This window comes from Pelobates fuscus, chromosome 3, assembly GCF_036172605.1.
Source record: "Pelobates fuscus isolate aPelFus1 chromosome 3, aPelFus1.pri, whole genome shotgun sequence".
NCBI lineage: Eukaryota > Metazoa > Chordata > Amphibia > Anura > Pelobatidae > Pelobates > Pelobates fuscus.
The window spans coordinates 318,616,441-318,637,348 of record NC_086319.1 but is presented as its reverse complement, the minus strand read 5'-3'; the positions used below and the strand labels follow the sequence as shown (position 1 = coordinate 318,637,348).

The 20,908-nt window shown below is 41.3% G+C and overlaps 1 protein-coding gene across 1 annotated transcript in view; it reads right to left on the bottom strand.

Moving 5' to 3' along the window:
* Nucleotides 1–20,908, bottom strand: part of LOC134603180 (aminopeptidase N-like) — a 92,247-nt gene that overhangs the window by 22,132 nt on the left and 49,207 nt on the right. The window contains exons 11-18 of the mRNA XM_063448913.1: nucleotides 18,647–18,720; nucleotides 16,142–16,275; nucleotides 10,134–10,189; nucleotides 8,874–9,021; nucleotides 7,327–7,418; nucleotides 6,750–6,857; nucleotides 4,164–4,331; nucleotides 2,471–2,611 (exon numbers count right to left, since the gene is read on the bottom strand). Of these exons, the coding sequence (XP_063304983.1) occupies nucleotides 2,471–2,611; nucleotides 4,164–4,331; nucleotides 6,750–6,857; nucleotides 7,327–7,418; nucleotides 8,874–9,021; nucleotides 10,134–10,189; nucleotides 16,142–16,275; nucleotides 18,647–18,720 (921 nt within the window). The remainder of the gene's footprint in view (nucleotides 1–2,470; nucleotides 2,612–4,163; nucleotides 4,332–6,749; nucleotides 6,858–7,326; nucleotides 7,419–8,873; nucleotides 9,022–10,133; nucleotides 10,190–16,141; nucleotides 16,276–18,646; nucleotides 18,721–20,908) is intronic.

The window sequence follows — 20,908 nt, the reverse complement described above, 5'->3', positions numbered from 1 at the left end:
AGCCTATATATAGAGGCTGGGACACATGCTGCACTGGCCAATCACAGCCATGCCATTAGTAGGCATGGCTGTGATGGCTTCTAAGGGCACACAAGTCAAACGCTTGTTGATTGGCTGCCCTGCAGCCTTTCAAAACGCGCAATTAAATCGCCGAACACCGAACTCCAAAGCGAACATACAGTGATATGTCCGTGTTCTGGTCCGGGGTCCAAAAAACCTAATGTTCGGTACGAGCCCGAACTTTACAGTCCTGGTTCGCTCAACTCTAGTTAAGATCCTTTAACCTTTCCTGTTAAGGTTTATCCTGCAATCCATGAACCAGTTTAGTAGCCCTTCTCTGAACTCTCTCTAAGGTATCAATATCCTTCTGAAGATACGGTCTCCAGTACTGCGCACAATACTCCAAGTGAGGTCTCACCAGTGTTCTGTTCAATGGCATGAGCACTTCCCTCTTTCTACTGCTAATACCTCTCCTTATACAACCAAGCATTCTGCTAGCATTTCCTGCTGCTCTATTACATTGTCTGCCTACCTTTAAGTCATCAGAAATAATTACTCCTAAATCTCTTTCTTCAGATGTTGAGGTTAGTTCTGAATCAAATATTCTGTACTCTGCCCTTGGGGTTTTACGCCCAAGAAGCATTATCTTGCACTTATCCACATTAAATGTGAGTTGCCACAGCTCTGACCATTTTCAAGTTTACCTAAATCATTTGCCATTTGGCTTATCCGTCCTGGAACATCAACCCTGTTGCAAATCTTTGTATCATCAGCAAAAATACACATTTTACCATCAAGATCTTCTGCAATATCACTAATAAAAATATTAAAGAGAATTGATCCAGATACAGATCCCTGAGGTACCCCACAGGTAACAAGACCTTGCTTTGAATATACTCCATTAACTACAACCCTCTGTTGCCTGTCACTCAGCCACTGCCTTACCCATTCAACAATATTGGAATCCAAACTCAAAGACTGCAGTTTATTGATAAGCCTTCTATGTGCAACAGTGTCAAAAGCCTTACTGAAATCTAGGTAAGCAATGTCTACTGCACCACCCTGATCTATAATTTTAGTTACCCAATCAAAAAAATCAATAAGATTAGTTTGGCATGATCTCCCTGAAGTAAACCCATGTTGTCTCTGGTCTTGAAATCCATGTGTTTTTAGATGTTCAACAATCCTATCCTTTAACATGGTTTCCATCACTTTCCCCACTACTGAAGTAAGGCTTACTGGCCTATAGTTGCCAACTCCTGCCTACTACTAATATAATGAATAATGACCTAGGCATGTGATGGGTGGCCTGAGCAATGTCTCATCTCACCTAGCTGCTGCTTGCAAATACCACTAGAGACAACATGTACTCATCCTAGTCTGGGAGCCTGGTAGACAGTGGCCCCAGTACGAACTCCATATACAACTATTGTTACAAAATGGAAAATTCCTCCAAGTCGGCAATCTTTCAGGTTTAGCTACTCTGGCTTTAAATTTATTATTCACTTTGATTTCATGACAATTCGTTCTTCAGTAAATAGACATCGAGTGTTAACTGATTAAATATTAATGGCAAAATTGAGGCTAAAATAATTGATTTAGAAAAATTCTTAATTCACAACTCATTTTTGCCATTCAGATTTGGTATTTTGTGAGTAACCCTTGTTAAACAATACTCCAGCTGGAAGGTTAGGGCAACTAGCCTTATAATGCCCCTTTAAACGTGCCCACACAGCACATGGCAGTGACACACAGTATGGTAACAGTAGCATTCAATTGTCTCATAATACAGTTGTAATTTGCTAGCAGGGGGAATATCAGCTCTATAATCACCTGCAATGTATTATTATCTCTGTGAAATCTTTGAATCAATCGGACGTGTTTGTCAGGTACACTTCTGTATTTTGTTTTAGGACATTTAGTCAAATTCATGGTCACTGCCATTTAGATTGGTCCATTCATCCAAAAGATAAATTAATGAATCTCTTATATAACAAAAAAAAATTGCTTCATCCATGGAGTATATTATTTCTTTAGTTAATTACGAGGAAGCTTGTAACTTATCTTACTTTAGGAAGGAAGCAGCAAACAGAAGAACTGCCTAGCGCTCCCCATTATCTTCCATTATGCTTATATTACAATATGTAAAATGGGGGGACCTTATACAGGGTCTGCCAAATGAATTATAATTTTCATCATTAAACATCTTTAGTGTTTGAATTGTGTGGAGCTTACAACCATTGTGTAATCCAATGATCCAGCTCTTTAACTGTGTATAGACCTATATACAGACATCTCTTGGACATATGAATATTGTTGTTTATAATTCTTTACTTTCAGTGTTCTGGGGAATAATCTTGCATGGAATTACTCTGTTCTAAAATCAGGACAGTACTGCCAGATACAGGTTAGCCAGTAGGTAAATAGGCAGCAATCGATGTTCTAAGAATCCTAAAGAAAAGATACTCACTCATTCACAATGGTTTTCCACTTAGCTCTCACAAAATCCCATCCAAGACTCTGTCCTATCACATTGCTGCAAACACTGTTAATGGTGGAGACAGCATCTTGTCGACGAATTTTACTGGTATTCAGCGAATATTCCAGGAGTCTGTAAATAAAAACACAGTACTAGCCTAAATGGTGTATGTTCCAAATGTTCCTGATTCAATTCAATAACAGTAATAACAGTGAAATAATTACTCATACTTTCAAGTGCTAGCATTAATGGTTATATATTTTGTAAATAATAAAGTTCTTAGAGTGTATTATATATATTATGAGGAATAATATAGCTGTTGATGCTGCTCATGAGTAGTGGAAGTTTGAGTTAAATTATTGTGCTTTTATTTTCTTAACCAACCACACTCACATGTTGTCTCGCTCTGTGTCTCATAGGGTTATTTATTAAACTGACAATTCAAAGGGAATTTTAAATTTAAGACCAGAGGAGCCAAAATGAAAGCAAAACTGACTAATAGAATTATTTTAGTTTGGCTATTTTGACCTTAAAGGACCACTATAGGCACCCAGATCACTTCAGCTCAATGAAGTGGTCTGGGTGCCAGGTCTCTCTAGTTTTAACTCTGCAGCTGAAAACATCCAGGCTCTAGTGGCTGTCTCACTGACAGCCGCTAGAGGCGCTTCCATGATTCTCACTGTGAAAATCACAGTGAGAAGACACTGGACGTCCTTAGGAAAGCATTGAGTAATGCTTTCCTATGGGTGGTTTGAATGCGCTCATTTGGCGCTGACGTCGGCAGGAGGATGAGAGTTCCTCAGCGCCAAGGGAGCCCAGACCATATTTGGAAATGGGAGGTTAGTTAATTGTAACTATTTAACACATGTGTATATTTTATCATTTATGTATATGGTATATATAGCGATGCTTGTTTATTTTACTTCATACCTGCACCTGAGGAAGACCCATTACAGGTTGAAACGCGTTGTGCTGCAATTTATGTTATGCCCAATTGTGTTGTTTTAATATTATTCAATAAAATGTCTTTACCCTACTTGTGCCAAAAAGTCCTGCCTTGCTGAGCAACTACAAGCTGACCGAGTGTGGGAAGACCATCTGGTGATTTTTATCACACTAAGGCGATACCAGCCAGAGCCTGCTATATTAGGCTCTGGCAATGTGAGTTGTTTTATGCAGCTTTTCCTACATTTCAAATTGTTACACAGTAATACACTTTGTGGATTTTTTCATTGTATCTTTATACAGATCTGTGATTCCTTTCGTACCATATTCAGGGAAGGATCTACATTAGAGTGTAACTGTGGTGTGAAGCACTCCCCACTACTATATCTTTTTTGTATTTGTTTCTGTAACCAATTGGGTGATCATTGGTATTTGGGGATTGTTGCTTTATTTCATTAGCGCCAATTGCACTTTTTAGCTTTTTTTTTTTTTTAGAACGGAGTATTAACTTGTTCAGTTTTCATGCACACTCACAAAATAGAAGAGACAGAGGAATTTAAGTTTAGAGTGACACTCACCAGCCAGCCAGACACAGAGCAAAGTGAGAATGCTGTCCTTTTTGTCATATCATAAAGAACATCTGTATCATTTTCCAGTCCATTTGGGCCCTTGTTGTTATTCAAGGAAACCTTTATTGTAACAACATAATACAAGGTCTTACCTCATGCCCTAATCTCACCTGTTTAGTATCCAGGTCTCCCTGCTGCAGGCCAGAGCAGCCCTCCGCTTGTCTGATTCTTGTGCAATGTCCGATTCTACTAATTTTTCCCATAAAAAGTTCCATTCAGCTTCTCCTCCATGAGCTACTGCGGTGCAGTAAACGGCTGATCTCAGGTTTGGATGGATACTATTTTATACAAAGGTACAGACAGAGATATGTGTAAGAAAAGAAAATTATAACATGTGCAATAATCATCCATTGTACGTTCAAAAAAATTAGAAGATTAAATGGGAACAAAGTTATTGCCTTAGTGAACACATCAAAATAGATAGAATTATTTGGTCTAAGAAACATGACTCTACATCCTTCTGTTGTTGAAAATCATCTCATGTGATTACTGACATCTAAATACAAAAATGCAGTTTGTGAAAACATACAAAAAACAACAACACATGCAAAATGGACTATTTAGTCGGTACTGTTTTGGGGCTCCTGACAACCCTTAATTATGTGTACACGTAGGTACATTATATGAATTGATGACACTTTCAGTTTTTGTGATTTTTATTATTGCTACAAGTTACACATGCAATATAAGTCTATAAGCAACTTCCAAAATACAAGTGTTTTTTTCCAATTATTTAGCCGTGACAGTCATTTAATAAATAATGTATTTGCACTAACTGATTCAGATGTCATAACTTAGAACAATGTCTGCTCACTTTAGACAACATTCATATTATCTTCTATAATCTGAAATGTTAACTATGTGTGGAAGGTATTTTAAGTAACTCAAAATTTTTCAAGGAATTCATTTATCTTCTGGCACTGAATGTTTAACCCTTTAAAGGATCACTATAGTGTCAGGAACAGAAACATGTATTCCTTACCCTATAGTGTTAACACCACCATCTAGCCCCCCTGGGGCCCCCATGCCTCCATAAATATAGTAAAAATCTTACTGTATTCAAGCCTGAAGCTGTGAATCTGTAAAACAAGCAGTCTGCTGCCATGTGGTAGCCTGATCCAATCACAGTGCTTCCCCATAGGATTGGCTGAGACTGACAAAGAGGCAGATCAGGGGCAGAGCCAGTATGATTCAAACACAGCCCTGGCCAATCAGCTCTCCTCATAGAGATTAATTGAATCAATGAGTCTCTATGAGGAAAGTTCAGTGTCTACATGCAGAGGGAACAGATACTGAATCACAGGATGCTGTGCACAGTGCTGCCCTGTGCTCTGCTGACAGCAGATCTGAGTGGATGGAGGCATATTATGCCTCCATCAACTCTGAAGTCCCTCTGGTTCACTCTGAGTGACTGCGACTGGAGGTGTTCCTAGCTTTCAATGTAAACACTGTATTTTCTCAGAAACTACACATTCTCAGAAAATACAGTGTTTACATGAGAAAGGCTGCAGGGAGCTATAGTTCTCACCTGAACAACCTCATTAAGCTGAAGTTGTTCAGCTGACTATAGTGTCCCTTTAAATAGTTACTACAACTCTCTTGATGGTGGGGACTTTTCTTGTGTAAAATAGAGAAGTGATGCCAGCTCTTTCCTCCTCAATCCCAAAGGGGGGATGAGTTAATCATTCAAAGCAGAAGTTCAAAGAAACCCTTTTCTAGACAATATTGACTATAATGACCCCCCATGACTCTCTACCTTATTAATCTTTTAACTACCAAGTGCTCTGCATTAAAAGTAGCAAAATAAATTGTCCTATATACAATAGACATGACAAAACATATTTAAAATGGTAGAATATAAAGTTAGATGCAAGTGCTGAAGTGGGCACAAAATGCATCAGATTGATTTGCCGTTTCGTCCTCATCTAAGCTTTGAGGTTATTAATTTAGTAAAGGTTCCTTTTTGCACAGACCTTGTGGATTGAGACTTTATTTCTTATTCTTGACAATGGAATTCTTGTGCACACAGTTAGCGTGACAAAAATTGTAAAGTGGTTGAATAACCTATTATGTGTATTTGTAAGAACTCTATTCCAGGGATTCCAGGGAAAGTAGCTTTCTAAAATTGCCCCAAGATTGTAAAATTAATGTGTATATCTGGGCATAATGCCCACATACAGTTACAACAGTTAGTGCAGGTGGGTGTACTTTGCAGAACCTTTGCAAACAGCGATCTTAGTGTGTCATCCCTCCCCTGTTCTCCTGCTTTTTTCTAGGAAGTTACTGTAGTTTTTGGAAGTGTGTTCAAAGCCTTCCCCATTCACTGCAAGCATGCAACAATGACATGTATCTACAATATTTGCTGTAGGGTGTGCAAGGAGGGAAAAGAGCTGACATTTTGTGTTTCTCTGCATAGATACAGAAGGACATAATTGAGCTCTGGCAGAGAAATTAATTTCTCTGCATGGTACAAAAACTTTAAAGCAAAGGGAGAAATGTTATTTTATAATACAAATTGGAAGTTATCATGAAGGCAGGTCCAGCAGTTTATTTTATACCTCGTAATGGCATATCACTGAAGGCTTAAGGTAATTGGCTGTGGTTGTCTAGTCGAGTACATTGTGCCATTCATTTCCCTATTATGGCAATAGTCTGACATAAGTAGCTACTATGTTGCACGGTGTGTACATGCTCACCTATTATTGTTAGTGGCCATCCATTTGTTAAAGAGATTAGATGCAAATTCAACACATTCTGGAATGCCATAGCTACATGCTGTGCTCACCACGTTTATTTCACTGTATCTGTGGGAGAAAGTAATTAAGTCACCTTCTAAGCAAAATAAAAATGGGCAAACAGAATGGGAGAGGTGAAGAGAAATGGGCTAGAGGGAGAAAAGTAGAGTCTGTGAGGGAAAAGGAGATACAAAAGAAGTGAGACAGAACAGGAAGGAGGAGATAAAGACCATGAAGTGTATGGAGATGCAAAGACAATAGGTGTAGGTTGTGAGGTGAATTGTCAATCAATGTGTGATGACAAGATGAAAATACAAAATGAAAGGGAGCTGCAGGGAATCTGATTTTGTTCCCTGTGCAAATGCACCTCTTGCCCACTAGTCTCCCCCAAAAACATTCCCCCTCCTATGCAGTGCCACTCTGTGCCTTTCCTTCCCATGGCCATCTCCAGGTTTGTTTTTCATACATTACAGATTCCTTTTCACACTCCGTGTCATCTCATTATGCCTCTCTTCCATTTCACAAACGTTTAACTTACTGGTCTGTTAATGATTCTGGTCGAGTAGTAAAATTTCCAGTCACATTTTTAAAGTGTTCAAATAATGGTCTGACTTGTTGCTTCATGTATTTCTGTAGGAGAATGCAAACATTTGTATCATTATGATCCTGCAAACTTTGATAGCATAAAACAATTGTGATGTTAAAGAAACACTATTGCAACGTGTTCATTTTTTTACTGTTTAGTAGATATAGCCTAAACATACATGTATGGCGAGCGTCAGAGGTGAGAGTACGAACAGAGGATAGACGCAGGTCTTAGACTGAGCGCAGGGGCCTGAACGGAACATACTTGTATATTAGGGAGGATATGTAGGTAGGAGTAGCGTTATGTAGAGATTTGCTCGCAAGTACCAGGATTTTAAATTGAGCCCTATAACTTACGGGAAGCCAATGTAGGGACTAGCAGAAGGGGGAGGCATAGGAGGTGTGGGTGGACAGGAAGATGAGACTGCCGCCTCATTCATTAGACTGCAACAGTGCAAGTTGGGAACACATAAGACCACTGAGAAGCAGATTGCAGTAGTCAAGGCGAGAGAGGATAGTGGGCATTAGTTAAATAGGGGCGGGTGTTTTTGAGATGGAAGTGGCAGGATTTGATGATCAACTGGACATGAAGGGTAAAGGAGAGGTCAGATTCAAAGAGAACACCTAAGCAGTGAGCATTTAAGGTAGAACTGATGGTAGAGCCATTGACTTGGAAGGAGACTGATATGGGAGTAGCAAGACTTGAGAAAGGAAAGACGAAAATTTCTGTTTTGAACAGGTAACGTTTAAGAAAAGGAGCAGCCATCCAGTTAGAAATAGTAGAAAGGCAGTCAGAGACATGAGTCAAGAAGGACGGGAGAGGACAGATAGATTTGCATTTTATCCATATAGAAATTATATTGGAGGCCAAAAGAGTTGAGTTTACCAAAGGAGGCAGTATAGGTTAGGAACAGTAGGGGACCATGGGCAGAAGAGAGAACACCAACAGAGAGGGCTTGCGGAGACGAGGCAGAGCCAGAGAAAGAAATACTGATAGAGCGCTGTGAGAGATAGAACCAAGAGAGAGCAGAGTCTCGTAGACTGAGATTACGGAGGATGAGAAGAAGTGTACATGGCCAAGCTATTTCATGGAAAAATCAAAGCTCAGTGCTGATGACTTATAAGGTATAATTTGCAAAATAGGGCAATTTAAAGGGATTAACTTTTTACAGTCCTCATAAATAGTTGTTCTGTAAATGTCTAACTTAAAATCCATATAACAGGGTTATTTAATAGTGAGAATTATAAGTGAATTTTAGATTTAAGGCCAGAGTAGCTGAACTGCAAGCATAGCTGACAAATAATTTTTCCAGTTTTGCTATTTTGACCTTAAATTTGCTATTAACTTTGAATTCTCCTCTTTGTCTTTCAGTATTCTGTGGTTTTTTTTTTTTTTACAACTACTAGCAATTTTTCAAAACTGTGTCTTTCAAACGCATTCTATCAAATCACAGATGTTATAGCAGGAAACTATGAGATGAGTTATAACATGGCAATTACCCCCATGGGTCCGTACACCTCCGACCGATCAAACATCTGTTTAAAGAAATACAGACTGCTTAACGCTGCCTGCCAAGGCATGTATTCAACGTCTTTCCAGAGGTATCTGGTGGTGTCTAATGCTCTTCTTGTATTCACGACCTTGGCTCTAAAACACAATAGAAATTAAATATTTAAATATTAAATTAAAATATATTCCTCACCCCTACACAAAAACATATTTTTCAATCCATAGCAACTGTAAACAAACCGCTTGCTAGCCAATGGCAATTATGTAAATGCACAATTCTACTGGCCACCCAACAACATGCATGCATGATACTACACTAACTATAGATATGGTCTAAAATCTGTGTTCCAATCCAAATTAAGTTTAAAGGCTGTAAGTGGAGCCTGTCGTTAACTAATAATATTAACATGCAAAAAAGTACATGTTTACAAAATAAAAACAATATGATACTCATCTTTTAAGTTCATGAGGCTGCTATTCATGTACAGGCGAGCTGTTTAGATTAGGTAGGCACTTCAGCCAATCAGGACCCCTTTATTCTGGTGTGTGAGGCCGCGTCCATTAACGTTTGCTAGGAAGGGTCTATAGGATATGCAGTTCAGCCCCAGCAGAAGTTCCATTCACCCATAGGAGTGGAACTGCTTAATAAGCCAACTGTAGCAACACCATGTCTAAACTAAACAATCCCATGCAATTATTCATAATGGCAAAATCTAAATTTGACTCAACTCCAAATATACATTCAACCACTGTATACAAACTTCATTTAAGATAGTAAAATTTGCATTTAACTCTTGATTTCTTATGTAATATAATTGAGTTGTATCTTGTATATATATGCCTATGGTTACTGTCTGAGTGTGAAGGGGTTTATCATCACAATGCAGTGGGTTTGCTTGATAAATAGAGGTACTGCTTGTTAAAAGTAAAAAATGAAGATGTCCTATGCTAGGTGGTGGTTCAGACTCCTGTGGGGTGCCACATGTGATATTTCTGAAAAAAAAGTTACATAAAAGTGTTAAAGATGTTTGGTTTGTGATATATTATATCTGTTCTCCCTCATAACAATTATTGTTGTGTTAGCAGATCCCAATGCACATTGATCTACATACATATCTACGACTGAAAGTACCTCCTCCTGCTCACTCCAAAGAAAAGTGCATGGTGCTGTTTTGTGGTTTGTTTGTTTTTTGGTTGGTGGTATCCATATTGGTTCTCAGTTTAGTATCACCCTTTGATAATTATCTTACCTTGCTAAATTGAAGGCATCATCGATGATCTGGGCACGGTTGATAACAGGAATATTCTTTAAGACAAAATAGGAATTTTTTTATAAACATGTATTTTCTATACGTTGTTTCAAAAGATAACAGTACTGTGAATTAGTAAGGTAGAGGAATATACCAAGGTATACTGTTGTAAGAGAACTGTTAACCCTATTCTCGAGGAAGATTAGACAACAAACTCATATCATTTCCTCTCATCTGGATAAAGTCTATTTCCTCTTCAAATGTTAGGTTGTTGGTTCTTCCTAAAAAAACAGAAGCATATTTGCACCCTTTATAAGTAATAGAGAAATTACTATCTAATTTATTTGATAGCTGTATAATGGACATGATTTCGTGTGTAAGGTGTTCCAGAATGCCTCGTGAAGGATGTCCAGAAGAAATCCACTCTTCAGCTTTCCAATTATCTCCAATACCATTTATACATATCTGTTGGAGAGATCCTCAGCCTCCTAAATGGATGTAGAATACCCCAAAGGAAAAATGTAAACATGTTTTTTAGGTTTAGATTTTCCAACCAGTTGTCACCTTTTGTAAAGCTGTGGAACACTGACTAAACCTAGAAATAGGAAGAACGCTTAAAATCAAGGTTTAGCATCTTAGAATCTATGTGGCAGATGTCTTACTCCAGTATAACAACCTGCACTCTGCAAATCAGATTGTTCCATTTGATATGATATAGATGTAGTGATATTAAAGGGACACTATAAGCACTAAAACAACTTTAGCTTAATGGAGTGGTTTTGATGTAAATATCATGTCCTGCAATTTAACTGCTCAATTCTCTGCCATTAAAGAGCTAAATTACTTTATGTAGCCCTAAACACATATCTCCTACATGTGACCTACACAGTCTCCCTATACTTTTCCTGTGAAGAGAGATCTAATGTTTAAATGTCCTTTGTCGACATTCTTTTTCATTTAGATTGTGTTATCTCTCTTAAAAGCCTACTAGAGCCTGCATGAGCCGTGTGTGTGTGATTAAAGTTCAATTAACAGTGCAGGAGATAAAACTTCTAAATTAAACACACGGTATGTTAGATCTGATTGCAAGTTAAACCTTTTTTTTTTTAATGCAGGCTTTATCAGTCACAGACAGGGTAAGTGTGGCTTGGGCCAAAAAAAAATTGAAACAAAAGGCAGAGAATTGAACAGTGAGACTGCTGGGACATAATCTATACACCAAAACTGCTTCATTAAGCCAAAGAGTACCCTTTAATATGCCTAACGAGCACCTTTAGTGAAATGCTCCTGATGGACACTATCCATAAATATGGATCCACACTGTGTAGATTTGCTTGAAGATGAGACCATAACTCATTAAAGCTCATGGGCTGCGCTGGGCATCAAATGGGAGGGAGACCTGAAAAATCCCCTGTCTCTTGCTGAATCATTTTTTCATAATAGTCTGATGATACTTGACTTTTGTGCTGCTTTTTTTTTATTTTTTTTCACTTTTGTTGATCTAATAATTTATGCTTAAAGGAACACTCCAAGCACCATTACCTCGACAACTCCTTGTAATGCTTTTGAAAAGATTGACTTCTTACCAGAGGTCCACCTGGCACCACTTCTATCCATCACTACCATCTCCAGAGAGCCAGACGGGCCTCAGCAGAAACTTCAGTTAGGCAGATAATGAGGATGGTCCGGCTCTCTAAATGGAGGCAGGGAGTGGCACCAGGTAGATTCCAGGTGACAGATCAAACTATTCAAGAACAATTTGACTCCATAAGGGGTGTATGGGACAGAAAGCTACTAGGGCACTCATGCACCATAACCACTACAGCAAGCTTAGAGATTGGGAGCATTTATATAAGACACTGTAGGTGTGAGGATATCCCCACTTACTTTTTTTTTATCTGCCTCATACCCCTGTCTTTTAGTTCTCTCCTTTAAGATATCTACACACACTTTGGGGGCAAATCAGGGCTTGAGTCCTGCAGGAACGCGTGGGAACGGCGTTCCTGCACTTTTTCCACAGCAGGAATGCCGTTCCCATTACTAGTCCTGCAGGACCCAGGGCTGGCACAAGCGGCTGCCAGAGCAGGGGGAGCACAAATCCGAATCCCCTGCCTCTGAATGGGGACTCGGATTTTTAAATTCACCTCTCTCCCTGCAGTCAGTGGAGTCGTCCGGCCTCTCCTGATAATGTCAGTAGGAGGGGGCGTGACTTTCTCTGCTCTTCTCACAGGACCTCTGGGGAGCAGAGGAAGTCACGCCCCCTCCTCCTGACATCATCAGGAGAGGCCGGCTTACTCCACTGACTGCAGGCTGCAGGTTCAAGATCCTGTCCCACCCCTCCTGGCCCAAGGTAAACCTCAGTGAGGGGGGAAGGCACTTTCGTTTTTTTTTGTTTGTTTTTTTATCCCTTTCCTGAGTCCCTGTCCCCCTCCTCAGTCCCTGTCACCCTATTTAAGGCCCTGTCCCCCCCCCCTCCTCGGTTCCTGCCCCCCTCCTCAGTCACTGTCTCCCTCCTTAGTCCCTTTCCCCAGTCCCTGTCTCCCTCCTTAGTCCCTGTCTCCCTCCTTAGTCCCTTTCCCCAGTCCCTGTCCCCCTCCTCAAGCCCTATCCCCCTCCTCAGTCCCTGTCCCCATCCTCAGTCCCTGTCCCCCTATTTAAGGCCCTGTCCCCCCCCCCCCTCCTCGGTTCCTGCCCCCCTCCTCAGTCACTGTCTCCCTCCTTAGTCCCTTTCCCCAGTCCCTGTCTCCCTCCTTAGTCCCTGTCTCCCTCCTTAGTCCCTTTCCCCAGTCCCTGTCCCCCTCCTCAAGCCCTATCCCCCTCCTCAGTCCCTGTCCCCATCCTCAGTCCCTGTCCCCATCCTCAGGCCTGTCCCTTTCCTGAGTCCCTGTCCCCCTATTTAAGGCCCTGTCCCCCTTTCTCAGTTCCTGCCCCCCTCCTCAGGCCCTGTCCCCCTTCCTCAGTCCCTGTCCCTTTCCTGAGTCCCTCCCCCCCCCTTCCTCAGTCCCTGTCCCCCTATTTATGGCCCTCTCCCTCCTCCTCAGTCCCTGTCTCCCTCCTCCTCAGTCCCTGTCTCCCTCCTCCTCAGTCCCTGTCTCCCTCCTCCTCAGTCCCTGTCTCCCTCCTCAGTCCCTGTCTCCCTCCTCAGTCCCTGTCTCCCTCCTCAGTCCCTGTCTCCCTCCTCAGTCCCTGTCTCCCTCCTCAGTCCCTGTCTCCCTCCTTAGTCTCTGTCCCTTTCCCCAGTCCCTGTCCCCCTCCTCAAGCCCTGTTCCCTTACTCAGTCCCTGTCCCCCTCCTCAGTCCCTGCCCCCTTCCTCAGTCCCTGTCTCCCTATTTAGGGCCCTCTCCCCCCTCCTCAGTCCCTGTCTCCCTCCTCAGTCCCTGTCTCCCTCCTCAGTCCCTGTCTCCCTCCTCAGTCCCTGTCTCCCTCCTCAGTCCCTGTCCCTTTCCCCAGTCCCTGTCCCCCTCCTCAAGCCCTGTTCCCTTACTCAGTCCCTGTCCCTTTCCCCAGTCCCTGTCCCCATCCTCAGGCCCGGTCCCTTTCCTGAGTCCCTGTAATGATATTGATGTTACAAAGTTTTGGAGTCCAGTAGCCAGATCAGCAATGTTTTCTGCCAGAGGTAGCCACTCGTTACCCAGGTGGTTGAGCCCCTGAGCCTTGAGTGGCCTTCTGGTCTTAAGCAGAGATGGGAGACTGGAACAGAGAGATGATAATCGTAGTGAGGCAAGCCGAGGTCAGTGGGAAGGAGAAGCAGCAAAGTCAAAACGGTCCAAAATCAGCAACAGGTAGGAGAAACAGGAACAAGCTTGATTAGAGAGTACAGGAACCACAATAATCTGGCAAAGGTACAGAGACAGGAAGTGGCTTTTATAGGCCAAGAACCAGACACATGACCAGACACAGCTGAAGAGACTTGTCACTGATACCAATGCTTATAGAGTCAAGGTTACCAGATCTCAGGTACATTTGCAAAAGGCAGGGTGGTGTAGTGGTAAGGAAGAGGTTTAGCAGCATGTAAGCCAGGGTTTGAAACCCAGCAGAGTCAGTTCCTCACATTACTCCCACCTCTACAGGCGCAGCCTCTGGATGCCCTATTTCCTGGTTTAGCAGGGTACTGTGCATGGAAAGACTGAAGAAGATCAGGAGCATGAATATTGTCCACTGGTTCCCATGATCTATCCTCTTCACCATAGCCTTTCCAAAGAACCAAATATTGAAGCTTGTTGCGGAATATCCTGGAGTCAAGAATTTTTTCCACCTCGTATTCATCTTCACCATCCACGAGGACTGGTGGTGGGGCAGGCAGGGCTCGACTAGGGAAAGTATTTTCATGAAAAGATTTAAGCAGTGCAACGTGAAACACTGGATGTATTTTCATGGAATCTGGAAGTTGCAGACGGAAGGTGACAGCATTGATCTGAGCGATGATCTCAAAAGGTCCCATGAACTTTTGACCCAATTTATGAGAAGGGAATCTCGTAAGGCGGTTAGCCGGTCAGTGACTGCAGGAATGGAAGTAGTAATTGGGAGACTCACTAGAAAGGTTGGATGGTAACCATAATTAGCAAAAAATGGGCTCAGAGAAGTGGAGCAGTGTTGGGCATTGTTATAGGCAAATTCCGCCGTGGGTAGAAAATCCAGCCAGTCATCCTGCAGGTAACTAATATAGCACCGCAAATATTGTTCTAATGTCTGGTTGGTTCGCTCAGTCTGTCCATTACTTTGTGGATGAAAAGCTGACGACAGATTTACATTAATACCTAGAATAGAACAAAAATATTTCCAAAAATGAGATGTAAATTGCACTCCCCTGTCAGAAATTACTTCATCAGGCACTCCATGCAAGCGAAATATTTCCCGAATACCTAGGTCAGCAGTCTGTTTAGCTGAAGGGAGACCACGAGCTGGTATGAAATGACTCATCTTAGTTAACCGGTCCACAACAACAAGAATGGTAGTGTGTTCTTTAGAGGGAGGTAGTTCCACAATAAAGTCCATGGATATAGATCCCCAGGGACGATGAGGAATAGGAAGAGGCTGAAGCATGCCAACAGGGGATGAGTGAGGAGTCTTATGTCTGGCACATACATCACAAGAGGACACATACTTCTTAACATCCTCATAATATTTAGGCCACCAAAAGGATCGGGTAAGTAGTTCTTGTGTCTTTCGGATTCCTGGATGACCTGCTGGTTTTGAGTCATGGAAGAGACGTAAAACGTCCAGTCGCACTGATTCTGGAACAAACAGACGTTGTTGAAAAATCCAAAACCCATTAAGCATGGTCATATGAAGATCACGAGGAGGATCACGAAAAACTGGATCATCAGCGTAGCCCTTTTTAATGCGAGACATTAGATCAGAAGGAAAGGTAACTCCTAAAAATCTACTCTCAGGCAAGATGGTGGCTTTGGTTACTGTAGTGTGGAGGGGGTCAGCTATCCTAGACAAGGCATCTGCCTTGCCATTTCTGGAACCAGGGCGGTATGAAATAAAAAAATTAAACCTTGAGAAAAATAGGGACCAGCGTGCTTGTCTGGCTGACAGTCTCTTAGCTGATTGAATACATTCCAGATTTTTGTGATCTGTGAGGACAGTAATTGGATGGGTGGCTCCCTCCAAGAGATGTCTCCATTCGGCAAAGGCAGCTTTTATAGCCAAAAGTTCTTTATTCCCTATGTTTTTTTTTCAGCATATTAAACTTTCAAAACATTAATAAATCAAAACTGTCAAAAACATCCAGAGTATCCACCATAACCACTACAGCTAGCAACTGTGTCTACTTGTTGGCATAATTATCAGGTGGCAACATATAACTTGCAAATTTAAAAGAATCTCCAAGAACCCAGAAAATCATTTGATTTCCCTGTAGTTGGTGCCTAGGAGTCCCAGTAGTGTTAACTCTGGGAGATTTTATTTTATTGTGAATGTGCTTTGCTTGTTTCTCTTATATTAGAAACATATTATTCATCATGTATAAATACTTAAGCATTAAACGAACTTCACGAACCGTATGGTCTGTCTCCAGTTGTGCAATGAGCTTGTTCCAGTTTGCATCATCATAATTAACTCGATAGTATCCTGTTACATTGATGTTGGCTAGAAACCATTCATTTGTATGAATCTGAAATTCATTGACTGTAGCTAGACAGGGAATAAAAGAAAAAGTAAATGTAAATATAGTGCCAAGTAATAACAGGTCCGTCTCTGCCATTGCAATATTATCACAAGTTTAGAGCCAAACTTCCAGGAAGAAAAAGGCCCAAAACAGCAAATGTAAGAAAAAAAAAAGAGTTTATCTTTATTTCTTCATTTAGGATTCCATGCAGGGACACAGCAAAGGGAAATGCACCAAGTGGTGTACATATGCATTTTGTGCCTTAGTGGCACTTCAGAGCCTCTGATGGACTACCTCTGTTCTGAACCTCTGATGGGCTGCCTCTGATCAGAACCTTTGATGAACTGCCTTTGATTAGAACCTCTGATGAAGTACCTTGTGTTTGACCTTCAGAATTCCTTTTCACTAGATTCTATATTTCCCAAAACGTAATGAGAATTATTTGCTTTAATTGATCTGTGCATACAAATAAATATGAATAATATATAATATAAACAAAGAGTAAAAGATGTGAGAAATATGCTTGAGAAATGCACATACCTTTATCATGCATTTTGTCAATGAGCTGAAAACATTAGCTGATACTGTTATCCAGGGCCGGACTGGGAACACAATTTGGCATGGGCATTTTTTAGTCACAGCCGTCCAGTGGGAATGGGGTGAGGCCAGAGGACGGAGGCTGTTGTTTCATCACCAATGACCAACACTATCCCCTCAAAGTGACTATATTGGTTCAATGCTCCTCCAGGGCAACCAATGCGCAGAGCCCTGGTGAAGTGCTCTTGCACAAGAAAAAGACCCTGTATTTGTTCTGAGCAGCGCAAGTAGGTTTAATGACACGCTTGCACTGCATTGCTTGTGTCTTGTCTCGTCTCTCAAAAAGTAGGATACCAGTTATCAAATGGGCCAGGAAAGAGTATTGTGCATGTGTTTGGAAGCTTCTTGTGGGATTGTGTATAAATATAGAGTGAGCTGATTGTAATGTTGTGTTTTGTGTAAATAGGTCAGTTTTAGTTGTGTTGTGTTAGTGGTGTAATGTGTGTGGCTTGGGTCTGTAGAGAGTGTGTGCATATTGGTGCTGTAAAGTGTGTGCATAGAGGATGTAGTATGTGTATAGGTGATGTAGTGTGTTTAGGGGCTGTAGAGTGTGTGTATAAGAGATGTAGTGAGTGGAGAGGTGCAGTGTATATTATGGGTGGAATGTGTGCGTGGGGGGTGCAGTGTGTGTATTAAGGGTGCTGTGTGTTTGTTAGGGATGCTCTGTGCGTGTGTGAGAGGTGCTGTGTGTGAGGGGTGCTCTATGTGTGTGTGGGAGGGGGGTGCAGTGTGTTTATGAAGTGTGAGGAGTGCTGTGTGTGGGGGGGTATGTGAGGGGTGCTCTGTCCGTGTGATAAGTGCAATGTGTGTGAGGAGTGCTGTGTTTGAGAGGTAAGTGTTTGTATGTGTGTGCATGTGCGTGTGTATGAGGGGTGCTGTGTGTGTATGAAGGGTGCTGCATGTGTGTGTGTGGGTGACGGTGCAGTGTGTGTGTGTGTGTGTATGAGGTTTGCTGTGTGTAACTGTTGCTATTTGGCCTATTTATTGGTGGGGGCCGGAGTAAACATGCATTTTTTTATGTTTATTAATTAATTAATACATTATAAAAAGTTATTTTACCTTTTCCTCAGAGAGAGGGACATTGCCCTGGTGGTCCGGTGGAGATGAGCAGCTCTAGCCTGCCTGCAGCTCCTCTGGCTTCAGGCAGAGTTCAATCCTCTGGCGAGATCCTCGGAGCGTTGCCGTGGTAACCCATGGCAACGCTCCGAATTGCCCAGCTCGTGGGAGGAACCTTCTGCCTCCCGTTTCCTCCCAACAGTCTAAGTATTGTTATCACTAAACAGGAATTGTGGGAGTTGACAATTAATTTGCAAATCTTATTCCCAAATAATCAAGTTGGAAAAGTGTCTCAGTTAGAGAATGTTTCCAGTTCAGCTACTTTTTTTTTTCTAAAATTGGTCAAATTTCCACAATTCCCGTTGTAGTAAATAAACTAAGAGCAAAAGTGAAAGAGTGAAAGACATTACTAGCTCACACGGCCTCATATGTGTCCATTCATTTATAAATCCGCTTTAAAGAAAGTTTATGAAAGATTTTTCGGTAATCATTCCATTTACCTAGCCTGATATTTGCAATATTCTATTCACACTGACTATTAACATATAAGAACATTTGACAAATCAAAAAATCTACTTTTGAAAATACATACATTTGGGAGGATTAATAGCAATTCTTCCTCTGATTAAAAACTATTAGCTCTAGCTAGTAAATCTTGTTTTGTTATCTATTCAGATAAATGTTACACCACCTTTTATAAGGAACCATTCACTTTCATTATACAGGACCTGTAAGACTTGTTACCTGTGGGAGTTTGAAGCCAGTAGTTCCCCAGAGAAGTGTTTTTAGAATATGAAATTGGCACAATCCACGTGTAACTGGAATAGATGTAATGGACAGTAAGCAGTATACACATATTTATCTCACATATATTATTGGATCATGGATTTATTTCACATATATTATCACATGTATATATTTGTATTGCCAAAAAAACTATAATAATAATAATAATAATAATAATAGCAATATGTGTGTAGCTTGTAATTTAGAGTGGGTTTGGGATTTTTAGTATCTATTCAGAAGTGCAGAAAGTGGAATATTTATATGTATTTTTATTAATTGAATATTTATATGTATTTTTATTAATTGAATATTTATATGTATTTTTATTAATTGATGTGTGTGTGTCTTTTAAAGCCAACTTGTCAGTAATATCCAGGCTGCTCTAACTGCACATGAAAAAAAAATCCCAAGCAAGAAGCTTTCTTCCTTTCTGCTGTCATGCACAGGGATGACCAACAGTATCATGGTGTCGAGGTAAAACGAGGACGTATGCTCTTGGATAACAGTTGGGCTGGATGGAGCAGTTCACAATGGTTTTTGCCCTGGGCATTGGACAGTTGGATCATCCATACAGCATCAAGCAAATTGTTTCAAAAGTACTATATCGTTTTCATAATAAATATTTTTTTCTTTCCAGTCTTCTCTCAGCATTCATCTCATGTAACCAAAACAGCCACTACCTTGTGAAAATCTTCAGTTCGAAATTCTTCACCCAATCATAAACCTATACTACCCATCACCTGATTTATAGAGCAATGCTCACATCCTGCTACAGTTTCACCATAATTCCCATGCCACAATCTTCTAACATCATCGAACATGACCCTCTCTTAAAGGAACAGTTTAGACACCATAACTACCTGATCTAAATTAAATTGTTATGGTGCCAGAAAGCCCTCGGGCGCTCTCTTACCTCAAGGGGTTAAACCATTCTCGAACGGTAAGTACCGCTATATGAAAGGGGAGCTACTGATTGGCTTAGAGAATCTATAACGGCTACCCTAGTAGTGAGAGGGTATCAGCCGTTGGAGACGTCCTTTTTCCTGGCAAGCTGCTGTGCAGTAGTGGAGTTGCTTATTCCCATCCACGAGATCCAAGAGAAGAGTCAGGCATAGCTGTTAAAATAGCAAGCTGGTAATGCAGTAAATCCCCTTCCAAGAACGAGACGAGGCTACGTTTTGAAGGGTCAAGAAGAACTGAATTTTAATGACAGGGATTCTCCTTTTATGTGATTCTGCCCATGCAAGGGAGAAACCCACATAATTAACACAACAACCAATAAAACATAAGGTACAACCCACACATCTCCACCCCTCAGATAAGCTTGTAACCCAATTAACAGAAACACATTTCTCAAGTTCTGGATGTACCCCAAAATACCTGGGGTACATGCATAAATCAGGTGTAGAATCCAGATAGCCCTATTCTAGGGGGAACAACATATAAAAAAATCAGTCCATTCGGTTCAGTGGTTCGGGAGATATGGGACTTTAAAGCTTTGACCGACCGCACAGGCAAAGTAGCCGAAAATAGTTCCATGAATTTTGGCCTTGCGGTCGGTCTCTGTTCGTGTGTTAAAAGTCACAGAAAGGCTTGCCATCCATGCAAAACTCGACGTTCGCTAGCATCCCCATAGGCTATTAAGTCTTTCTACCGAACGGCAGGGTGTTCGGTAGTTTTGGCACGAAGTTCCGGGGTTATGGAAGTCTCAGCGGTGTTTGCCTACTCGAGTGTCCGATTTTAGTTCCAGACGCTCGACGGCAAAACACTGCTGTTCGGGAGTTAAGATGGCCGCGAACACGTGTAAAAGTTGCGAAATGGCGGCCAACCAGGAACTGAAACAACGCGTTCGCGCATTTCCCTTTGAAGCTGAATGTGCCGATCAGGGAGGTAAATAACCACTTAATGAAACAGCAGGGTGGTCCGGTGTTCGGTAGTTTGTATTCGTATAGGGAATACGTTAGAGGTCCTGAACTGCTGTATTGTAATATCCACACGAAAACAGGTAAGGATCTTCAATCTGTTACAGCATCAATTGACCACTCTAGCCTAGCAGCGGCGCCCTTGCTTCCTCTAACTCAGATTCAGATGCTGGATGCTGCCTGAAGGACCTGGAGATCAGCGAGGAAGCAACCTTTGGGGTTACTCTGTTTAAGGTAAGAGAGCACCCAGAGGCCTCCTGGCACCATAACAACTTAATTTAGATCAAGTTTTTATGGT